Source organism: Lethenteron reissneri, chromosome 40, assembly GCF_015708825.2.
Source record: "Lethenteron reissneri isolate LAM-NWPU_2019-01 chromosome 40, ASM1570882v1, whole genome shotgun sequence".
Lineage (NCBI taxonomy): Eukaryota > Metazoa > Chordata > Hyperoartia > Petromyzontiformes > Petromyzontidae > Lethenteron > Lethenteron reissneri.
The window spans coordinates 7,934,399-7,958,822 of NC_083818.1; the positions used below are offsets into that span (position 1 = coordinate 7,934,399).

Consider the following 24,424-nt stretch of genomic DNA (forward strand, 5'->3'; position numbering starts at 1 on the left):
TGGGTGGGTAGGAAGCTGAGAGGGCCGGGTGGGTGGGTAGGAAGCTGAGAGGGCTGGGTAGGTCGGTCGGTAGGAATGTGCGATCGAGGGAGCTGAGAGGGGCTGTTTGGGTGGGTAGGAAGCTGAGAGGGCCGGGTGGGTGGGTAGGAACGTGTGACCGATGGAGCTGAGAGGGGCCGGGTGGGTGGGTAGGAAGCTGAGAGGGCCGGGTAGGTGGGTAGGAAGCTGAGAGGGGCTGGGTGGGTGGGTAGGAAGCTGAGAGGGCCGGGTGGGTGGGTAGGAAGCTGAGAGGGCTGGGTAGGTCGGTCGGTAGGAACGTGCGATCGAGGGAGCTGAGAGGGGCTGGGTGGGTGGGTAGGAAGCTGAGAGGGGCTGGGTAGGTCGGTAGGAACATGCGATCGAGGGACCTGAAAGGGCTGGGAGTGTTTGGCTGTTGGATGGGCCGCTGAACCGCATGGAGGAAAGTTCGTCATCTGTCAGAGATTGCGAACAGCGTGGTTCTTTGCTGTCATATAATTCCGCAAAAAAAAAAACTGCGGCGACACACCTAGTCTGACATTCCACTGCACACCGGTGGCGATGCACCGCAGTCAGGGACTCCCTGACCGTGCAAAGCTTTAAACTGGAGCTTAAAACGTTACCTGCTCAGCCAAGCCTTTACAGACGAAGATTACATTTGAGTCACAATAGTGTCTGGCCTGATATTAACCTGATTATAATTATAATTGCATGGTTTAGAAGTTTTCTTGGAGAATACAATTTTCTTGCACAAGAACTTCGCTTCAAGGTTCACCCTTTTAGCTAAATTGTTTGATTTGCGAGCTTGGTTAGCTAGGCAGACATTAACTGTTAGGTTTCATTTTTTCTACCTTTCAAATAAAAGCTTTATTTTGGAAAGTATGGTATCAGTAAATGCTGAGCACAATTTGCTATTGTTCTAAAGTAGCACGTATGTATAATGATTACCTTTCATCATGACTAATTGCTGTAAATTATATCACATTTCACACGTGAAAAATGAGGTCACGTTTTTTTTAAATAAGATATTAAACTGACACATTTTCTCTTTTTGAAATGGCTTTTAGAAACGTCCAATACAATAATATTACAATGGACACAGTACAAGCATTCAACTTTGTCTCTAGCTGGGACAATATCGCAAGAACTAACACTGAACACTTGCATTTGTGTGCAATAAATATACCTTGAAATGTTAAAGTAATAATGGGCTTTTCTTAATTACTCCCTGGCCAGTTGGAGCAAGACATAAAGACATGTAATTATGTTGGCTGGCTGTTCTCAGACGTAGAGACATTCCGCAGCCGTAATAGTTCAGCTACACCTTGATAATAAGGTCACATTTTCAGTTTCTTGAGACTGGCAGAGGCAAGTCCGAGAGCATTGCGGTGGACCACGTGACACACACGCACCACATTATGTTGAGTTGTCGCGTCATCCTGCCATGCAAGTGGCACCACGGTGGCGAGGAGATGTTAACTACTTCGCCTGGTATACAGGAGGTCGTGGGTTCGATCCCGATCCCGACCCTAACACCTGCTGTCCATTTTGCATTTGCATGTTCTCTCCCCGTGGTTGCGTGGGTCCTCTGGTCCCCCCCCCCCCACCACATTTAGAATGAACATGCGTTGAGCTTATTCGGCTGCTATACATTTCCGGACAATAAGCCACTTGGTTGAGCTATCATTTGTGGCCAGGTCGCTCATAAAATAAATAAATATATTGCTCAGTGGGCCTTGCCTGGTAAAATAAAAATACAATTCTTTTGCTGCAATGGGGGTGGGTGGGGAGGGCTGTGTGGTTTATTTGTATCATTCACAGAAAGAGTCGGACTTGAACCTTAAGGTGCCGTTGGCGAGCGTGTTGAGCAGTCCGGGGCTGCGGATGAGCCTGTCGAGAGCGTTGACGATCTGGCCGAACTTGGGCCGGTCGGAGCGCTCCTTCTGCCAGCAGTCGAGCATGAGCTGGTGGAGCGGCAGGGGGCAGTCCATGGGCGCCGGCAGCCGGTAGCCCTCCTCGATCGCCTTGATCACCTGGGGGGCGCACGGGGGACATCGTCAGCAGCTCGAAATGTCGTCGCTAAAAACCCCCCTCGATAACTTCTCTGCAAGGCGTCAGGTCGATTTACGTTCGCGTGAAAAGCGCGCGGTGAGGAAGAAGAAGGACGCCTGGAGGTACCGCTGAGAGAGACAGGAAGTGGAGCACGTGCATGCCAGAACGCACGTAGGGTTAATGGCATCGTTTCAAACTGTTCGCAAGAGTATGTGGGCTTGGGCAGGACACGCCACGAGAAGGGATGACGGATGATGGTCAACGTTGCGAATGGAGTGACAGCCGAGGAACGGAGTGTGTTTGACAGGGCACAGGTGCTAGACTGCTTATTCAATCGCAGGATAATGGGACATGGTGGTGGCTTGGGGAGGCCTTCATCCAGCAGTGGATTAACCAATACTGCTGCTGCTGATGATGACCGGAAGATGGAATGAACAATCATTTGAGGAACGCAGCCTGCTATGGCATCGTTCTGTCGGAATAATGGATCCAAATGGGAATCCACCCAAAGCAACGGGTGATGGTAGTGGAAGGCAACAGAGGCAGAGGACAGCTGAGATGAACTGATCAAGTGGCAGAGGAGACAGCACGAGAGCAAAGAGGAATGAAAGAGACATCAGCGGCAGATGGGATATCGCGATGAAGGTGATCGCCAGTGGTGGAGGGCTGCTGCTGCTGGAAGTTTGTGAACCCAGCAAGATGAAGGTTGGAGAAAAAAAGAAACTTTTTTTTAAATATATAAAGCAATGAAAGAAACGGAGGCAAGCGACTAAGCCACCAGCCTGGATGGAATAAGTGCATAGCACACGGTGTTTACTTATCCAATGAAACACATCAGCCATAATAAATAAAGTAACAATACATAGGTGCGCAAACGTAACACACATGCACTCGGATGTGAAAATCAAACATAATATACACGATCAGGTAGGGTTTTACGTAATAAAGCGCGGGGGGGGGAAGTTTACAGTTAACCACTGTGTACAAAATGAAAACTATTTACATTATAATCCTGAGGGCGGAGCAGTGAGCACGAGGTGAACACTGCGGAACGGCGACCACCAAAGTTGTGTACAGATTGATGTGAGGTGGAGAGAGGGCTGTGTGGTCAGAGCAGACGGAGCTGAGGAGGGGAGTGCTGCAGGGAACTAAGGTCGGAGAGGCTCGGGTTACGAGGCCACGCGTGCATCTTCAAGGACAACCAGGGAGATTGTGTCGCTGATGCACAGGGTGAATAGAGAGACGCCAATGGGATTCAACTCTCAGGACGACGGCAATCAGAGGTCGCAACCGGGTACCCGATACCCGTACCCTACCCGATACCTGGCTACCCGTACCCGGCCGGGTACGGGTAGCCGTTTGCGTCCCTGGTGCGGCCGGGTACGGGTACGGGTAAGGGATCAAAACCCGTTTGCGACCTCTGATGGCAATGCAGTCCGTTCCACTCGTGAGCATGAGCCAGGAGCGCAGGCAACATTCTGGATCAACTGCAGCCTGTGTAGTACGGATCTCGGGTATCCGCAGAGGGTGGAGGGAAGCGACAAATGAAAGTTTCGGTCAAGAGGACCAAGGAATTTGCGGAGATGGCCAATTTTCGCGGAGTGATGATGGAAAGGTGTACAGAGCTTCACGGATGGATTCCAAGACACCTGGCTAGCATGGAAGATGAAGCTTAAACACCCTCTAGAGGGGCTCTCTAAGATTCTCCATCTCGTGGGAGGCCCTTCCACCAGCAGCTGTGTGAGCAAGACAGTGCAGAGTAGCACCTTTATATTTTCATACCGAAAAACACCTCTTGCAAAAATTGGTAGATTTCACTTATTTCAAAAACATAACTCCAATTGTTTCTGATGTCCTTGCCTATTTCTAAATGGTCTCTGGTTGCAGCATTTGTGAGTCCGACTCTGATCTCTGTCCTTCGTTGACACTCTGAACTCGACGGGTAATGTCCTCGGTGATAATTTGTGTGGACGTAAGTAGACCATTGTGTGGTTGGTATTGCAGACAGAATTTAAGAGTCTCCAGAAATGATTGCATGACAAGACTATGCCCCTTCCTGGATACTTTCGCCGTCAAATGCCTTAAGTGTTAGACAGGGAACTGTTCATCCTGGCAAAACCAATGTTCGGCGACAAATGGGACATGGGTAATGATGACAGAATGATAATAGTTTATATTCATGTGTGTGAGAATACAGTGTATCTAACATAGGTGGTCGGAGTGACTGAATGAGTGATGTAAATCAGAGTTGACATTCGACACATGGAGAGTCCAAGTATATGCTTCTAAGAAATCAAAGCAAAAAATCCCATGGAAGTCTTGGAGGTTGCTGACTCAAAATATCAAATCACATTTAACTCGGTAAAAAAAAAAAACGTAATTTCAGATACCGGTCCTACCAATTTGGGGAGGGCAACATTTTTGACCACTTGTCTTTGTTACTCTTCAAACCCAGGCCTACTTAGGCTGATATTTGGATAATGTTGAACGGTGCTCCATCCGAATATTACGACGTTATATTTCCATTAACTGTGCTCAATTTTTTCAGATACTTTTTGGATGAGTGTGACACTTAAGCATGTGAAGCCTGTTAACTGGTTGCCAGGATGTACGTGTGTATCCTGCCTTGCTCATAATTAGTTCAGCTGCAGGATATCCCCACTGCCACGTCCTTCATTCACCACTTGACATTTTAGGGATTATAAGCTTGTGATGTGACACATGTCACTGCCAATTAACAGTCGGCACTGGTCTGACGATATGGCCGAATGTAATTACGCCGATTTTCTTTAATTCACGAACTCCTTAAACAACTCGCAGCATCAATAGGAAAAAATATACCAAGGTGCTTATTTAGAATGCATATTTCGATTTAAAGCTTTCGTGACTGCAGGGATTCATCTTCTTGGTTCTTTCGGTAAAGTCACGTAGAAGGGAAATGATAAAATAATAAAAATAAAACAATAAAATATGTAGAAGGGAAATAATAAAATAATAAAAATACAACATAATGAAATATGTTTTATTTTTATTATTTTATTATTTCCCTACTACGTGACTTTATAGAAAGCATATTTCGACTGCTGCATCGAAAAAGCTCCTCACGACGGACAGTAAAATGTTGGAGATGATGGCGGACCACGTGCGCTGTACAACCCAAAAGAGACAACCGTGAAAATCAACGCATCTTGTATCGGAGCATCTATCCATAGTAACGGAAGGTGGTGATGACTAACAGCGACCCGCGCACTGCAACTCTATTCGCAGCGCCAAGCTTTGTAGAAAATCTTGGGCATTTGCCACGCATCTCTTTTAAAACACGGGATGACAATGTAATTATTTTTTTCCTGAGCTGCCTTTAGATCAAATGCTGACGTATAAAATATTAAAATTCAACATGTGATACCCAAAGTGGAGTTTGTCAAAAGTACAAAAAACTACACTGGATGTGTCTCTCCCACTCTTCTCCTTGTCTTGTGAAATAAGAAAGAAATGCACGTGGACTTGGATGAAAGTACAGTCTCTTGAGACGCGTCATCAAAGATTGATATGCATTCGATTTGGTTTAGGAATTTGTTTTTTTTTAGTTTGTGCTACTTTTATGATATTTGAACATTTCCTCCCACCCTAATTTTATATATATGTGTGTGTGTGTGCTGTCATGGTGTAAACGTGAGCACGGTGGACTTTACATCCATAGTGCTCTGGTTAAACTCTTCTGGCGTGGCTGTTGAAACACTGGGCACATTTATTAAATTCCTCCCACCTCTATCAATTCACCGGTATAAATAAGTACACTAAAGTTTGTGTGTCATATGTGGTGAGCTAAAGTCTGTCAGTGTGTGGCTATAGCGTGGAAGGGTAAGCCAAAATACCTTTTCAATAGGGGCTCTCAGAATCAGAATACTTATTTATTCTGGAGGAATCCAATGAGCTATGAAGTTATTTTTCACAGATGTCCAGTAGGCTCTAGACCTATATATATGTCCGAGGCCCTTCTGCCAGCATTTGGTTGAGCAAGACATTGCAGGGGCGCACATTTAGCTTTGTAATACACTGGAATAATAAATTAGAATCACAAATTAGAACAACGCTTTGTCAAAACAGTATTCCGGGCCGATTTGGGTACATAAAACAGTAATAATAAGAATTAAATTAAGTATAAATGTATTCATGTTACATTCAACTTCAGCAAAGGTAAATTAGGTCAAGTTTAAATAAAAAAAAACTCGGCCGTAAATTAAATACCATTAAAAAGTGCAAAATATTGACAGACAATTGTGTACAATCTTGTGCACAATCTTGCGTACAATTGTGTAAAATCTTGCTCAAACAACCCTTTTCCTCTACCCTCGTTAAATGTTACTATGGTGACTGCAATGTTTGGACCCATGAATTCAGTACCTCGTCTGCTTACACTGTGTCGGTTTTCAATGTAATCAATTGCATTGAAATGTGTTTACTCTAGGACACATACGCACTGACCCGAACAAGGTAACACAATATTAATAGATTACGATTTTCCCAAAAACGCATTACACTAATTTGCAATCACATGTATGAAAAACCAAACGATGCTCGAGCCGCATAAGACAGTAATCCGCGACAAAACCACAAGTGAGAGTAATCATGAGTGGGTGTGGTGGTTACGCGTGTACATCTAGCAAACTTGGAGATTACGTATTCCACTGAAATCGTGACCACAAGACAGAAGGTGCCAGTTGGAATATTATCTCTCACCTGCTCACACACGTCGGCTTTCTCTGGGTGGTCTGGTTTCTAAGATGTTAACTACCTCGCCGGGGGATACAGGAGGTCGTGGGTTCCATCCTGACCCTGACGCCTGTATATTTAGATTTTGCGTGTCTCTCTCTCCCCGTGGCCGCATGGATTTATCTCTGGGATCCTCCGGTTTTTCCCTCCACATTTGGAATCAACGTGCATTTAGATTATTTGGCTGCAACACATTTCCAGATGATAAGCCACTTCGTTGAGCGATCATTTGTGATGACCAGGTCGCATATTAAAAAAAGAGCTGTATAGCTCAGTGGGCCTTACCTGGTGATTTTTTTTTTTGCAAATAGTGGACAAAGGGTCACTGTTTCATCAACACATTAATTGCACGTGACGTCAACGGCAGGGTTCGGTTTCTGCAGTGGAAAAAACAACCTGCTGCCTCCTTAGCCGGGCCAAGCTGTTTCGGCATGGCCTTAGCACGGCTCTGCTGTGAAGTGGAGAAAAGAGATACGAGGATAGTATTTGGGAGCCTGTTCATGAGAGGCAGGGCCTGTGCTGGATAATTTTCATTCCTGCACTCCTTTCACCACCCAGAAAGGATTTGTTGAGAAATGGCAAGTATATTTTCAGTGACTCTTATCAAATGTCCATGATACCGACAATACCAAAACAACACTATTCACTGTAATGGCATTTTATGACACGTGGAATTCTCAAAGCGATGTTCTCCAGCAGAGAAGTTTTTATTTATAACCCGGCTGGAGCCAAATGTCACCTAACATTACTTTTGGTAGAGCGGTTTGCATAACCAGAGATGTTGAAAAAAGTTAGGGTCTTCATGGTCAAATGATCAGAGGTGCCTTATCTGATACACATTAGTGATTCTGAATGTGATGGAAATTCTAGATTTATTTGACAGAGGCCATCCTCCACATAGGACATCCACTATATTCTTTGGGTCTTTCGGTAAAGTCATGTAGATAGGTTCAAAGAAAATAACAAAAAACTACGACGTTCGTAGTTTTTGTTATTTTTGTTATTTCTTTTAACCTATCTACGTCACTTTACCGAAAGACCCAAAGAATATGAATTCCTGCAGCCACGAGAGCTTTAAGTCATGACATCCATTGTTATTCATCCATTATCTATCCACAGCTGGATGCAGGCTTCCCCATGGCCAACGCCACCCCTCGCGATCCTGAGATTCCACGTTTTCATCTCACTTCTGACCATTGCATTGACCTCATTGCTCCCAACTCATTAGTAGTACTCCTCTCCGGTATGTTCTCTTGTTATTGATGCCATTCCATCACCAGGCTTGTCCATAGGCCAACATCCCTTTCGTGATGTGCCCTACCCCCATGCCCAGTTATGTCCTTAAATCGATGTCTATCATTCGCTTTTCTTCCGTTACCTTTGCCGTTCTCCATGTTTCTGATCGATGTTGACGCTGTGGGATACATGCACCGATTCAAAACTGTCGTCTTGTCATTCTGCTGCTTTTCAGAGACAAATTTGGTGCTTGAAAAGCACTCCACCGTGCTTTGATCGCTACGCAGCAACAATAGTTCTACTGTCCTTTGTATGGGATAATGGGGATGAGTTGGCCATCGGTGGAAGTTGAACTCACGACCTCAAAAAAACCACACGCAGTTGTTCTACCGGTGAACTTTCCCAGTTGCTAAACAAAGAAGGGTCCTTTTTTCATATAAATACATGTGATTTAGTCGTGAGTTATTCCAACTTTGGATTTAAGCCACGACACAAGTACACAGGAGGTCTTCTCTTGGGAATTATGTCACAAGGTCTTTAATGTGCCCTTTGAAGGCAATCCGCTGCAGCTTTACTGGGCACACACAGGAGTCCTATGCATGAATGCTGGCAGGCATATTACCCCTTGCACCATTGGGTTTCACCCACGGAGTCAACGCCACATGAGTTGTATTGAGGGTACGAGCAAAGTCGGCAACATCTCTCATCACTACATTAACTGAAAGCACAATCAGCCCTTTTGTCGACTCACTGAAGGCATCTGAATGTGGTGTCATGTTTTTTTTTTGGGGGGGGGGTTTGTTTGACCATACTTCACCACGACGGTCACTGCGCATTGGTTAAGTGTTCGCCGAGAACCGGTTCGCTTAACACGTCACTCGCCGCTGACATTTGTTGTCTGTGACCAGGTAGAGAACTCAGGTCGCCGGGTTTAGAGAGCAGTGCGCTAACATCTGTGCCACCACTCCGACAACTACTTCCACAGAGCTTTCCGTAACCGTGAACAAATGTATCACTCGTCTACGTTCGAAGCAAACAATTGTGCGGAAGTTGGAACCCTGCCCACACAGTGCCTCGTTGCACTTGAAAGAATTCTACGCAACGAGGTCAGGTTCTTTGATCATCCAGAACTCAGCGATTCACCCCAATCAGTTGCCTCCTTATAACTCTTCTATCACTACTATCAGGCTGACCATTTTTCTTGGGTTTTTTCGGTAAAGTCACGTAGGTAAAAAATAAAAAATCACGACGTTTCGGAGGCAACACAAGCCTCCGTCTTCAGGTGGAACCGTCACAGCACGCTCGCTGTATCAAGTAAATGTATCAAGTAAATACAGCGAGCGTGCTGGGACGGTTCCACCTGAAGACGGAGGCTTGTGTTGCCTCCGAAACGTCGTGATTTTTTATTTCAATTTTTATTTTTTACCTACGTGACTTTACCGAAAAAACCCAAGAATATGATTCCTTGCAGTCACGAAAGCTTCAAATCTACAAGGGTTGCCATTTCCATGAACTTCCCTCATAGATTCCGACACTGGTTCGTCTCATCCAAACTGTGTTCCACCACCGCGCTACAGCTCCCAGCACTTTGCTTGCCGCGTTTTCCCCCTTGCACTGTTTCCCTTCGGAATTCGCTCCCATCATTTATTTTCCCAAGTTCTCAGGCAATGAACTCAAGTTGCAGGCGCAAAGCGCAGTGTGCAAATCGTTGTGCTATCTCTCCACCCCCGGATTGCTGTGCGATGTATTATGTATGTTGAACTTCTTTCGCACCCGTACGTAGCCAATTAATCGGAGGTGAATACAAGCCGTGCAATACATTCTGAATTGGAAATCTGCAATGTGGAATCAATCATCGTCAGCCATGGTCTATCCACTGGTGGATGAAGGGCTCGTTTTCGTTAGCACAGTACGATGACCGCTCTGCCACCTTTGCCAATTAAAGTGAAGGCAAAGTGTGCGGTTGTGATGGGAACTCCGTCAAGAGACATCGCGGATTGGCTAACGGCCCACCCGTAGCGGAATGCCACAGGTGAGCTGTGAGCCGAAATATATCCCCAATGGTGAACTGAGAGATGACCACATTTAACAATGGGTATAGCCTCCTGAACGGACAAGCCTGATAATATGCGCAGTTTGACAAGTCGATTTCTCAATTTAACTGTTTACAAAGGCTAATTTCAAAACGCGGGTGTGCTGACATTTAAAAAGTGACAGCGTTCATCTCTCGGGGGGATCCTTTGCACGACTAAATCATCCCAACGCAGCCCAAAGTGGCTCCTCCTCATGAGCAGTAACAGAAACGCTCATTAATACTTCAGGCCTAATAGCCACAGGGGCTACCCTCGAAAAACGTGGCACAGTTGACCGTGGTTGACATGAACGCATGCACGCAGGATATGCTCGTGCTGAACTTTCTTTAATGTTTTTTTTTTATATATCCTGGATTCCCCCCCCCCCCCCTTTGGCATGGCAGAGTTGGACGCGCGCTAAACAAAGACTCTGTTTTTTTTTTACACACTGATCGCTGTGAATCCATCTTGAACCCCCTTGAATTCCAAGCCAGTTTGGAGTTAGACTGACGGATGAAAAAAAAAAGCGCATAAAGAATGGAGCAGTGTAAAATCATAATCCGATAAAATTATGGGCACTAATTACATTACTCTAGACATGACCCATCTGTGTGTAGTTTTCCCTGAGCCGAGACTTGCCTGAGCATTCAACTCGCTGTGGCAGTCCGCCTGGCACAGTCAAATTCATCTTTTTCCCTTTATTGTACTGAACAGCGGAACAATTCTGTTTTTTTACAACGGCGTTTAATATGGATGAGAATTATCTTGCTCCATCGCTTGTGAAGAATTAAAATGTATTACACGCGTAATCTGGTATGAATTCACCCGTGAATGGGTCCCTTTGTGTGTGAAAAATGTGGTGTTAACTTGCGTATAATACAACTTTTGTACTGAGCTCACCGAAATGCAAGTCTGAGATAAACAACGGTCGTACAAATCGCCATGTAACGCATATTTAAATGACACCGTGTGTTTTTATTTTATTTCTTGCGACGGATTTATCGGCGTACGCTGCATACTGCGGATACTTGACCTGGACTTGAGTCAGAAATGCGTTCACTCGCCTTCTCTCTACCATCAAACCGCACTAATGGGCTAATCACCTGTTGGGCATACAAGGAGGGTAATTGTGCCAACGTTATACCCCGGGAAGGGAAATGTAATGGGAACTGCAGTAAGGAATGTTCCATTATTGTGGGTCTGGATAATTTGGTAAAGAAACCACCGGCCGTAATGGCCTCCTCTCGCAAAACAGCTTCCTGAGATCTTTAACGACTTATCCGTTCCCAACAAAAGATACTACTTTATATTCAACGTGCAGTATGCCTGGCAGGATTTGCTTTCACACACACAAACCAGTTCTTTTTTCCTTTAGCCACATGCCCAATGGCTCGTTTGATCCACGAACAATAACACGAGGAAAACATTTCGATTTAAAGCTTTCGTGACTGCAGGGATTCATCTTCTTGGTTCTTTCGGTAAAGTCACGTAGAAGGGAAGTAATAAAATAATAAAAATTAAACATAATAAAATAATTCCCACGACGTTTCGGCCACAACGCAAGCAGCTGTCCTCAGGTGAAAACCAGGTCTGTCGTTGTGGCCGAAACGTCGTGGGAATTATTTTATTATGTTTTATTTTTATTATTTTATTACTTCCCTTCTACGTGACTTTACCGAAAGAACCAAGAATATTCTCCACGACAGTGAAGCTCTCCCCTTCGCGCTCCTCCTGTCCCCAACTAAAACATTCGCGGTGGCCCCCCTCCCCCTCGCTCCGCTCCAACGCCCTAAAATTCCCGGAAAATTCGCAAATCGCGTTTTTACCACCGAGGAGATGTTTCTTTCGCGTCGCATCATTTCATCGCGGATTTTTGTTTCAAGGGTTTCGGCGAACGGTCCTTTTGAACATCAAAGCGGACTCGATGAGTTCCGATGCGCGTTTAAAAAAAAAATCCCTCGATCGGACACGAGTCCAGGAGATGATGGAAGTAAGGGGGGGGGGGGAGGGGGGAGAATTAAAATAAAAACTCCAACTCACGTCCTGGTTGCTCATGTCCCAGTAGGGCCGCTCGCCGTAGGACATCACCTCCCACATGACGATGCCGTAGCTCCACACGTCGCTCGCAGACGTGAACTTGCGGTAGGCGATCGCCTCCGGGGCCGTCCAACGCACCGGGATCCTCCCTCCCTGCTAGCAGCAGCAGCAGAAAACGGAACGCGACATTCACACAACCTTATCAACCTTGTCGACGACGACAGCACCGTGACCTGGGAAATCTGCTCCCCGAGCGTATCGTTTCCTGTTATTGTACTGCTATTGTTTTTAATTACACTTGTTTACCCAGGAGAGCCTCACGAGAGTCTAACGAATCTTTTTCAGCAGCAGGGTACCGCCAAGTTTTCACAGTAGCGGGAGATTTTTGCTGCACCGCGTCAAGGAAATTGAGTCATTTGCTGATAATGTTTCCGGAGGAAACCCGTGCAGAACAGGTGGGAGAAAATACAAAAAAAATCGACATCGAAAAGGCACTCGAGTCAGGAATCGAACTCAGGTCCTTCTTGCTGAGGCACAAGTGTTACCACTTGCGCAGAGGTTAGTGCATTGCGCTCTAAACGGTGACCAGTTCAATACCTGGTCAAAGCTAACGTCAGAGCTGGTCATTCACCAAGTTGAAAAGATCAGCAATGTATTGACAGGGGCCTTTACACTTTAAACGTGAAATCAACAGGAGCACCCGTCTGTTAAAAATGTCAGGTATTTCATTGGAACGTGTTTCAAAATGTAATCAAGACATTTCAAGTGAACTCTTCACATGCTGCAGACCGTTGCGGCACTTCTACCATGGGAAATTAAGCAAAGTGCCTCTGTAGGAATCTCTTCAGTTGTCCGTGCAGTTGAATTAAACTTTGTCGTCTCAAACTAAGTTTAAAGCCAGAATTGGGCTTCATGCTCCCTATACTTTACCACGCGTTCAATGTGGCATTTAGTACTTAATTAATTTTCAACGTAAACCGTGTGTTTAGTGTGTACTTGAGTGTTATGTGCAAAAGAAACGTGGTTATAGTTGATCAGCAACTGCTACTGGTTGTCAAACTTTACCTTTTAGAAGTCCCATCGCTCAAGACCATCGTTTTTTGGTGTTATATGTGTTTGTGCACCACTGCCAAGGGTTGTATCACTTGTTCTTCGGCATGCGCTGTACTCTATGGATTGTAAGAAAATGTCCCCCTTATTTGCAAACACAAGTTGGAAGTGCGTCTTATAATCTAGTAGGCGTATGTTACCAGATTAGTATAACTTTATCGATACTAGGCAAAGTGTTTGGGTTTCATCTTACTCTCCTAAGTGTCTTCTTGGTTATTTCGGTAAAGTCACGTAGAAGGGAAATAATACAATAATAAAAATAAAACATAATAAAATAATATTATATTATTATATTATTTTATTACATTATTTTATTATGTTTTCTTTTTTTTCTTTTATTACTTCCCTTCTACGTGACTTTACCGAAAGAACCAAGAAGATGAATCCCTGCAGTCACGAAAGCTTTGCATCTCCTAAGTGTCTTCCAATAAAAATGTTGATGACAGAATGTCTTGTCACGTGATAACTTTCAGCGATTTTTCAATCCACCGTTGGATGAAGTCCTGCCCCACACTGTGTTGGTCATGAGGCTTGTCTGCTGCTTATACTTCACCACGCTGGTCGGCGTGGGTTGGTGATGGGGGTGACAAAGGTCAACTCGGACATCACCTGCCACTTGACGGACTGCCGTTTTGCAGCACCGTGGCCAGGAACGCAACTTAAGTGCACCGTTCCATTCCAACAAGTGTGGTCAAACGACCCACAGCACAGTGTTTGGAGGGGTTTTCATCCATCAGTGGAACTTACTTTGTCCCCCCCCACCCCTTCGTCTTAAACTAGCACTACCCTCGTATTTGCGTGAGATCCATAGGCGGGGGTGGAGGAGGGGTGGGGGAGGGGGGCGGGGGGTAGGTAGGTGTGCGTCATCGCGACGCACGAACGCGGACTCAACACTATTGGATGGCAGGTGACGTTACAGCGCATCGATCTGCCCGTGCGATAGTCAGCAAAACTTACATTTTTAACGGACTATGTTATATTTCGATTTAAAGCTTTCGTGACTGCAGGGATTCATCTTCTTGGTTCTTTCGGTAACTTTACCGAAAGAACCAAGAAGATGGACTATGTTATGTTTGCAGATGTCAGAAAAAAGTCCAGGTAAAGCTTGAAAACTCTCACTATGCATATAAAATATGACCAGTCGCGCATTAAGCGTATTGCAAAGTGAGAATCATGACTGTATAAAAATGTTTCCCCACCTAACAGCAAAACTTAACGTCACATTTTCTAACAAACGTGTGTGGGACTGCATTGCTTAAAACGTACATACAAATGCCTTTTTATAGAAGCCCGATGCATGAGTTTAATTATTAAAAAAATCTGGAATATCACAATCTCTGCCAGATAGGGTCTCACCTGATGACATCACTGAAAGAAATGAAAATCGTTTTGTGGTCCATCAAAATGTCCAGAAATTATCATTCTCGACTCTGAGCTTTGAGCCAACGCTTTTGAATGAGCGGCCTTGTGATCCCACAATTGCAGGGATCAAACGAAAAAGTCTACACTTTATTATGGGTAGAATGAAAACTCTTCAAAGGAAAAACATGTTGAACAAGATCGTCTTATGCGTATCACACGTGCATTCTTGGGGAAGTGGTGGCGATGTGGTCAGCACACTACGGTATATACACCAGGTGACCTGAGTTCAATTGTCAGGCCGTGGCTGACCCGTCCTTAGCGAACGGCATCGTGATCTCTGAACTGATTGTGTGCAACCAACCTCTTCACCAAGCCGCATCGAACAACGGTGGTGAAGTATGGTCAGACAGCCACCGTGACTGACACAACGTGGAGAGAGAGGCCTTCATCCTGCAGTGAATTGATGAAGGGACTGAAACTGATTGTATGTTTTTTTACTACCCATTATCAAACGAATAAAGTAAAAAAACATGTTTTTCCACTCACACAAATTTTTGTTAAATAACCCACATTAGACCAATACAATTTCAACTATATTTTCTCCCCATAAAACGCATTTTCTCCTTGTAGTTGGTAGAGTAGTTTATACCAACTGCTGAATGATAAATTGACCATTAAAAGGCTGATTCTCCTGGGAATGAAATAAATGGACAAAAGTTTCTTTTGAAAATTCCTCTTAAAACAAACACACTTCAGAGCTTGCGCTCCACATTTAAAATCTTTAAAGTTCTCAGTGCCTGCTGATCATGCAAAAAAAAAAACCTATTAAAACATTCGCAACATAAACACATTCCATGCTTTGCATTCAACAAAAAACCCAGTTTAGACTGTGAGTGTGTGCGTGCACTGGGCCAACATTACTCATAGGGTTGCCACCTCTGAGGTTCAAATAAACGGGACACATCATGGGGAAAAATATCTCAGTATCGGAAGAGGAGAAAACCACAAGTAGATGAGTTCTGGATTTTCAGTGCTGTATGACTATATTCTCCATGTTATAGGATGCTCTGGAAAATAAGACATCCTGAAACTGGATTATAAAATCCAACCCCGACGTTTTCTTTTTTAAATATATGGAGAAAATTAAGTCCATAATAAATCCGAGAACATGGGATTACGCAATTGACAAAAACCGAGATTTTTTAATGTGCCTGGAAGAATTAAAGATCTTCCCAAGGCACATCTGTCTCAATAAGAGGGACGTTCAAATAATAATGTGTGACACTTTGCATGTATGCCATTCGTATAGCAAGGCGGTCACGAAGGCGCAATGTTTCGCAGGCATCGTCTGCAGGATTTTTGCGGTCAGGGACAATGTTGCTATAAGATTTTTCTTTTCACCATACTGGCTCACACGAGTAATAAAAAAGAAACGTGACAAAGTCGGATCGTGCCGCCGGCACACACGCAATAACTTCCTTCCCTTTTTCAAATTCGGTCACGGGATCTCCAACTTCCGCCGCCAAGCAGACGCCGCGGCATTAACCAGGGGGCGGCCGCTGGGCCCGAACCGCACATCTACGCAACGAGCGGCAAAGGCGCTGCCGCCGAGCCCGCGTGTCGCCGCGCCCGGGGCCAGGTGGCAACCCCAGGGACTCGGTGTCGTGTGTTTCCTGCCGGCTTTGCTTCGCGCACCACCTTGGCGGTGTATGCGGCCTCGGGGTCGTCCTCCAGCACCCGCGACAGCCCGAAGTCGGACACCTTGCACACCAGGTTGCTGTTGACCAGGATGTTGCGAGCGGCCAGGTCGCGGTGCACGTAGTTCATGTCGGACAGGTACTTCATGCCGGCCGCGATGCCGCGCAGCATCCCCACCAGCTGGATCGATGTGAACTGCCCGTCGTTCTTCTGCGTGGCGGGTTAAACCAAAGTAAAAATGGTCAGGAACGGTTAAAAAACAATAATATATAAATGCCCCTATTCAACTGGCATATTTGAGCAGACTGCTGATATGGAGGCCTCATGGTGCAGGTTCGTCGTTTTCTACTCGCTCATTGCCAAGCTGAGCCAGAACTAAACCGTGATGAGTTGGCCTTGCAAGACATTTGAATTTGACTCCAGGCGAAGCAGTTGCAGGAATTGGGCGTATGTATGTAAATATGTTGAACTTCTTTCACACCGTACGTAGCAAACCGTGCTTATCAGAGGTGTCGGGGAAGGACAACAAACTAAAGACAAAAGGCAATGACACATTCATTGCGTGTGACGTCAAGTCAATACGGCGCGAGGACACAGCGTCACGGCGTCGTCTGCATTTGCGTCCTGACTCGTTCAGTGCATGTTGCATCAGTAGGACGACCTGGCTTCTGCGGTGGAAACACGAACTTGCGCTCCCGTGCCATGCCGGCCTGGTTGAGGCCATGTACAGCAGATTCTACAAACAATTGTAGATATCCATATGAGGGGTAATAGCTGTAAAACACAGCAGAATGTGTATAGCTTGGGCAGCTATTCAAATTGGACCAGGATCAAAATGATCAAGAGGTGGAACACAGCATGGGATGGAGTATTATTGGAAACCTGGGACTTGATAATGAAAAGTAAACATACTGATGTGCTGAAAAATAACTTTTTTGCATCAGTGTCTATGACCTATCCGCTGTGACATATTTACTTCAATATCACAATATCGAGGACGCTTAGCAACGGATTTAACGCAAGAGTGGGAAATTGTATAAAACATAAATTGGGAATTGCACAAAAATGTTTTCTACACCACCTTATTGTATATGGCCTGTCTGTGTCTGGAATGTTGTACTTTTTCACTATTGCATTAAAAAAAACACAATCGGTAAAACCGTCCACAAAAAAGCAAGGGCTCAATTCTAATTTTTTTTATCACTACGTTATTGACAAAGGTGAGCAATGGTTGCCACTTGTAACAACTTGCAGCCACTTATAAAAATCCAGTCCGCTTGAGCTGACACATTTCTCATTTTCTAATATTGTCCTTGGCTGGGGCAGTTTCTGCAAAATTATAGAAGGAGAATAAAATAACAATAATACGAATAAAAATGCGTGCGTTTGCGGTAAATTGGAAAAGGGCCATTCAGCGCTCAAATGCTTTTTGCTGATGTCGTTTTTTTTGCAAATATCCATTTGGTGCGTCCGTAGCTGATGAGTGGGTGTAATAATGCCGCCGTGACAGACTAATTGCTTAATGTGTTTCTCCTTTTCAACCTGTCTCGTTTAATTGTAAATTCACGTCTGTGTTTACCCGTGGCTTTGCCCGCGCCGTTTGTCAGTTGCTGAGCAAGGCGCCGACAAAAGCAGAACCACACTAACTCCGGTTCAATTTCGATTTAAAGCTTTCGTGACTGCAGGGATTCATCTTCTTGGTTCTTTCGGTAAAGTCACGTAGAAGGGAAGTAATAAAATAATAAAAATAATGAGAATTATTTTATTATGTTTTATTTTATTATTTTATTACTTCCCTTCTACGTGACTTTACCGAAAGAACCAAGAAGATCACTCCGGTTCGTTTTCATTGCAAGTTCAGTTTCCCCCGTTATTGTTTGCTTCATTGTAAAGCTTCCCTGCCGATTGTAATACTCGACTGCCATGTTATGACATCTTTATTGGAGGGGCAGCGGGCGGTTGGCGCATCCCATCACCCCTCTGGCGTCGATGTAATGAGCACCACTTTGTGGCGAAATCAGCAGTGGTTGGCCTACGGTCTGACTCGTCCCCTGCCATAGGAACGTGGAATTCCCACCACTGTCTCACAGAACTGTAAGCAGGAGGTGAACACCGCCTCAATTCTCGTTCGAGCAGCAAAATCACTTTTTTGACTCTTTGCTACCGCTCGAACAAGACAGTACCAGCAAGAGCTGGCCTACGATATGTCCATTGGCAATTACTAACAACATGTGTACAGCTTTGATTACAGACGTATTGGGCATGGTGGTTGTTTAACCGTACGTGGCCACGCTCGTCAGTGCGGGTTGGCGAGGGCAAGGATACTCTGGCACCGTTTGGATATCACTCGCCACTGATGTTGGTCGTTGCTGGGAATCAACCTCAGGCTCTGTCTTCTCGACCTGTTCTCCACCTGAGGACGAATGCTTGCGTTGTGGCCGAAACGTCGTGAGAATTATTTTATTATGTTTTGTTTTTATTATTTTATTATTTCCCTTCTACGTGACTTTACCGAAAGAACCAAGAAGATGAATCCCTGCAGTCACGAAAGCTTTAAATCGAAATTCAACCTCAGGTTGTTGGGTGAAGAGCAGAGAGGGCCTCGCACTGTGCCACCGTTCTCTCCGCATTGGCAATTAAATGAGCCGACATCGTATTTTGTATTATTATTATTATGATTCACGTATTAATATCCTTTTAAGAATATTTACAAATTTCTACTATTGGCCAACATATGTTCTGGCTGAATATAAACGTTTAATGAGCATCGCAAACGCGTGTAGCAATGCAACAGAATCCATTTAACAAAATCCAAAACCTGTGTAAAAAAAGAGAACGTATACACACTTGGGAACATGCAAAGAGATTAGGAACGACGCAAAATGGACTGTCAAGGCTTATGAAACCCATTAAAATAAATAACCTTGGAAGTGCATTAATAGCCCAGAAAGGGTGATATAATAATGAATCACGCAGTAAACAAAAACACATTTAGACGCAGGGGAAATTTGAATATTTCACTGCTGAATAAAGTTCTTCACAATTTGTTTCCATCTCTCGTGAGTTTGCAATTCACCTGCACGTCGCCCCAATCTATTAAAACTGAAACTATATATTTTTATGTTATTTTACCAGGTAAGGCTCACTGAGCTAGAAAGCTCTCATTTTCAGAAGCGACTTGGCCACAAATGATAGCTCACCAAAGTGGCTTATCATATGAAAATCTACAGCGATCAAATACTATAAATCCATGTTGATTCTAAATGTGGAGGGAAAAACCGGAGGACCCAGAGAAAAATCCACGCGACCACGGGGAGAGAGACACGCAAACTACATATATACAGCAGGCGTCAGGGTCGGGATCGAACTCACGACCTCCTGCATACCAGGAGAGGTAGTTAAAATATCGTTATCGTGGCACCCTCAGTGGATGGTCCCATCGGACGTGCTCCATTCCTTGGCTGCCACTCCATCACTATTCTTGACCATCGGTTGTCGTCCCTTCTCAGCAACGTGGTCTGTCCCAGCCCACCTACTTTTCTCCACAGTTTGAACTTTAGTCTTTATCGTGCTCCTCTCTCTGTCTCTCAATGTACTTCCAGGCCTGCTAGTCGGCCAGTAATATTATATTCGACCAGTTGAGAGACAATTGAGACTACACGTTCACTTTCAGAGCGAGATCTTGGATATGAAGGCAACTAGAAGATGCAGATACACATTGAATATTGTTTGGTTGTGGTGGTGGACTCGTAAAATCCATAAGCTTAAAGGCAAGATAAGTCTATCACAGATGGATCAATTAATGTGCCAACCTGCAGGGCATTGAGGTACCTATAGGGGACAGTAGAATGAGTATGATTTGAAACCTATCTACGTGGAGTTTTGAGCGTTCTTCAACCATTTTAATACATTTCCTAGATATGCAGGCTCTCCGATGTTTTCAAAGACAGAAAGACAGTCCGAAAATTGAGCAAAATTTAAAAGCAAGACATCTGAAAATGTATTTTAAAATGCATTGATACTTTGCTTGGTAAATGAAGAAATTAGTTGTGCTTGTTTCTAAAATCTCCCCGGTGTCTCTTAACGCAGCCGTATAATGGGTGAACCACAGTTAGTCGATCGCGAGGTCACGTGTGGTGTGCCAAAGTGCGGCTACTTCCAATCTCGTCCAAGCAGTCTGGCCAGCATGAAAGATTAGGCCGAGTCGCCTTCTCGAGGGGCTCGTTTTAGAGCTACCTCTAGCGGAGGCTCCCTTCCACCAGCGGTGGCGGGCAGCAAGCAACTGCAGGGCTGCACCTTTACCTTTGTATGGTTGTACAGAGAGTAAATGAACGTCGCCAAACATGAAGAGGCCTTCATTCGCCAATGAAATTGCGGCTGATGGGGCGATATTCGCTACATTACACACAGGCTTTAGAACATTACAGTATAGCCGATAGGTTTAGGCGAATGTGAAGATAATCTTAACGCCCCGTTTCTTGTAATATTCACACAATTAACGTCACAAATAACATCGTATTAAAGGTCTGCGTTAAGCGAATGCATTTGAACCACGAAGCAATTTTTTCGTATCGACAATAACAAAAATTAAATTATTCATTACTTCCGAACGCACTTACCCTTAGGAAGGAGTCCAGAGAGCCATTCTCCATATATTCCGTAACAATCATGACTGGTATACCTGTAAGGCACACATTGCAATCAGTGAATTTCATTACCGAATGCATCCACGCATACCTAACCACCTAAATACTACAGCACTCACAACTGTCCCACCGGCAAGCTTACCATTGCTGCGCGAAACTTTGGCTTTGCGTCCGAAGCCTCCTAAACATTGTCGCTTATGCAACATTTTCTAATTGGCTTCTATTTTCAGCCAGGGCTCTTCCTCCCCTCAGGTCAACTTGGCATGAAATTAGCAGCTGGCTGTTATATGTCAGAGCTGAGTTGGTGTGTAGCAAGGGAAAGGGCTGAATGCAGTCAACCGCGGAGCTAGTCACACACCTCTAGCTTCAATCAAGTGCTCGCTAATAATTCCTTCTCAGCTTGCAAATCACTTTTCCCGGGGTGGGCGAAATTCTGCTGCTACTACCACCGCCGCTGCTGCTGTTGCTGCTGCTGCTGCCATAACCAAACTTATCCCTTCCAGAAACATCGTGTGCATGTTTTCGTATCAATTCGTCACTTCCGATAATATACACTTGGGATGAGGTTTGTACGTAAAGGACAAAGTAGAATTTCTTTGGGGGGATAATTTAGACGAGGCAATTGTTTTACGCGCCGTTGCCAGATAACACCACGTTTGATGGGATAATGGAAATGTGACATTACATAAAGTGACATTACATTATGTGATGTGACATCGTTGGGTCAATCCAAAACATGAAAAAAAAATCGGGATCTTCCGAACGTTCGTGTTTGGGCCCATGTTTCGCATTTTTTGGATTAATATGAATAATTGGGAACGTCCCTAATATATACGTTGTTACGGACAGCTTGAATGTTGTATTTTCCTTAGGTGATGCACTGATGAGGAACATGCTGCTGATGTAACCAGGAACGCGATAAGGAGAGAGCCAAGGTTAATTACCGTAGAGATAATATCGTGCGATTATCGGTCACCTTTCACCGAATCTAATAACGCTTAGAAATATTCAAACAGACCCATGTACACAAATTATGCAGAGTAAATAGGCTGGATTATTTACATTCCATGTGATCATAGAGGATGATACTGTTGCTTGGTATAAGGTGAAGGCACAGCCCTGCAATCTCACACGCCAGAATCTGTTTTCTTTTTTATACTGGATGAATCCAATGAGCCACAAGGCGCTTATTTTTACCCACAGTCCCTTTCGCCACTGCTGGTAGAAAGGGCCTCCACTAGAAGCAGCTTAGGGTAGCCCATCTAGGGGTGTAGGTTTGTTTAGGCCTGCTCTTCCACGCTGGCCAGACGTCTCGGGAGAGGTGAGAGAATACCCACACTTTACCCCAGCACGAGGAGACCTGCCAATCGACTCGTTGTGCTGCATCCATTTATACCGCTCGGTGGACAGAGGACAGCGGGATTGAATAAAGCAAGCTTGCCCCCATTGTTTCAGCCCCATACATTCCAAACGCGCTCACCCATTACACTCGGACTGCATTGCCAACACCCAGCAACATGAACTTGTTTTCATATTTGTCTGAAAGGCCAGAGCCATTGCTCCAAACAATACGATTTCAATCCCCATTCTGTAATAACTCATATGCAGCAAACATCCCTTGTGCATTAGTAGTGTAAAGGGCCGTAATTTTAACAAGTCATCTGAGCATCTGGAATCTGATACAGACTCTCATGCTGCTAATTAACTCGTGTTTTGTGATTTAAAAAAAAATCCCTCCCCCTAATGCTTCACAGACACCGGGCAGCTGTGGCAATCAAACAGCCGGAATTCTGAAGACCGCCTTCATGGCTCAGTGTCTAACGCATGGACGACCACCAGAAGGTGTGGGGACGTGAATCAGAGATAGCGGGGGGCGGGGGGGTCACACACACAGCACACAGCACAGGAGCAAGTCCTACAAGGATGCAATGTCACGCACACGCAGACACAGAGACGGGCACTACCGCAAGGCAAAGACTCAGTTCGCCCGGATAGCCTCAACAGACTGCTGGGACAAGTTTGCATAGCGAGCACCTATCAAGGCCACTTGATAGGTGTTATGCCCAGCTGCCTTTGTCTCCCCACTGCTGGTGTTCACACAACATGCTAGGTACTCCTGTACGGTCGAGTCAACTTCGGGGGAAGTCCAGGGTATGTTTTCACACCGGTGTTAGTCAAGGTTGGGAGTTGTGCGGTGTGCTAGTCACTCGCACCGCCGCTCCATGCCACATAAACACGTGCTTACAGGAACCCACGCAGCAACGCATACATAGCAAAACAACAACAAAGATATTCTTAGGTTTTTTCGGTAAAGTCACGTAGGTAAAAAAAAAATTAATAAAAGTAAAATAAAAATAAAATAAAAATCACATTTACTTTTATTAAATTTAATTTTTTTTACCTACGTGACTTTACCGAAAAAACCTAAGAATATGAATCCTTGCAGTCACGAGAGCTTCAAATCTAGAACAACAAAGATCCCCTGCGTGCGCCTTAACAAACTGTTGGGGCAAGTGCTGTTAGCGAGCAACTGTGAAAGGCCGGCACGCCAGACGAAGGGGTGGGTGGCCAGCACCACGTCCAGACGCTATCGTTTCCCAAGTGGCGATGTTTACACATCGCACGAGGTAATTATTTGAGTCCGAGTGGACCTTGAGGAGACCCCGGACTGGTTCAGATAATCGTCACAGGCGTTGGCCGTGAGTGGGTACCCACTCATACTACATAGGCCCTTTGCTCACACACCAACGCATAGGGTGGCTGCAGTAAGGTACCTTTTGCTGAAATCCCTTAAAAAAAACAGAGGTCCTTTCACCTGAAAATATAAAAAATAACGGGATCGCTATATAAAATTCTTAGCTTCTTCTCACTATTCCGTCAATACTCGTATGTGCGCACACATTAGCTCACTTATTTTCATCAAACCCCCACTCGTGAATCATTTTTTCTAGTTTACACCCTGTGATTATATTGATTGCAATAATGGGGCTTCATTGCATCACCGGGCTCGCGCGGCCGCGTGGGCATCGTGGGTGGTGAATCAGTATTCAAGGGGCGATGTCACCTTTGCAAAGGTGAGAACAAAGTCGGGGGGTTCGCCGCGATGTGGCGACGCCACGATATATACACCCGTACGATGCAAGAGCCGCGGCAATCGCATCGGTCATTTCGTTTGCAAAAAGTATCGTTTGTCGTAGTTCGTTGAATATGTGTTGTGTGCATTTGGCAGCACGTGCATTACGCGCGTGTTGCGGATTCTAAGGTTGCAATGACTAGAAGGCTTCGAATTTGAAGACTTGTTGTTGCCAGAAAATTCAGCTAAATAACTTTTAATTATTCTTGACTTGCAGTGGTTCTACAGGAAAAAACTAAAGAAATACAATACTAATACTAATGCAACATTCAAATGCAGAGTTATTT

The 24,424-nt window shown here is 44.8% G+C and overlaps 1 protein-coding gene across 1 annotated transcript in view; it reads right to left on the reverse strand.

The window, feature by feature from the left end:
* The window catches only part of LOC133352492 (ephrin type-A receptor 4-like), a 152,847-nt gene that overhangs the window by 13,166 nt on the left and 115,257 nt on the right, over positions 1-24,424 (reverse strand). The window contains exons 12-15 of the mRNA XM_061568169.1: positions 20,978-21,039; positions 16,356-16,568; positions 12,192-12,344; positions 1,858-2,051 (exon numbers count right to left, since the gene is read on the reverse strand). Coding sequence (XP_061424153.1) covers positions 1,858-2,051; positions 12,192-12,344; positions 16,356-16,568; positions 20,978-21,039 — 622 coding nt within the window. The remainder of the gene's footprint in view (positions 1-1,857; positions 2,052-12,191; positions 12,345-16,355; positions 16,569-20,977; positions 21,040-24,424) is intronic.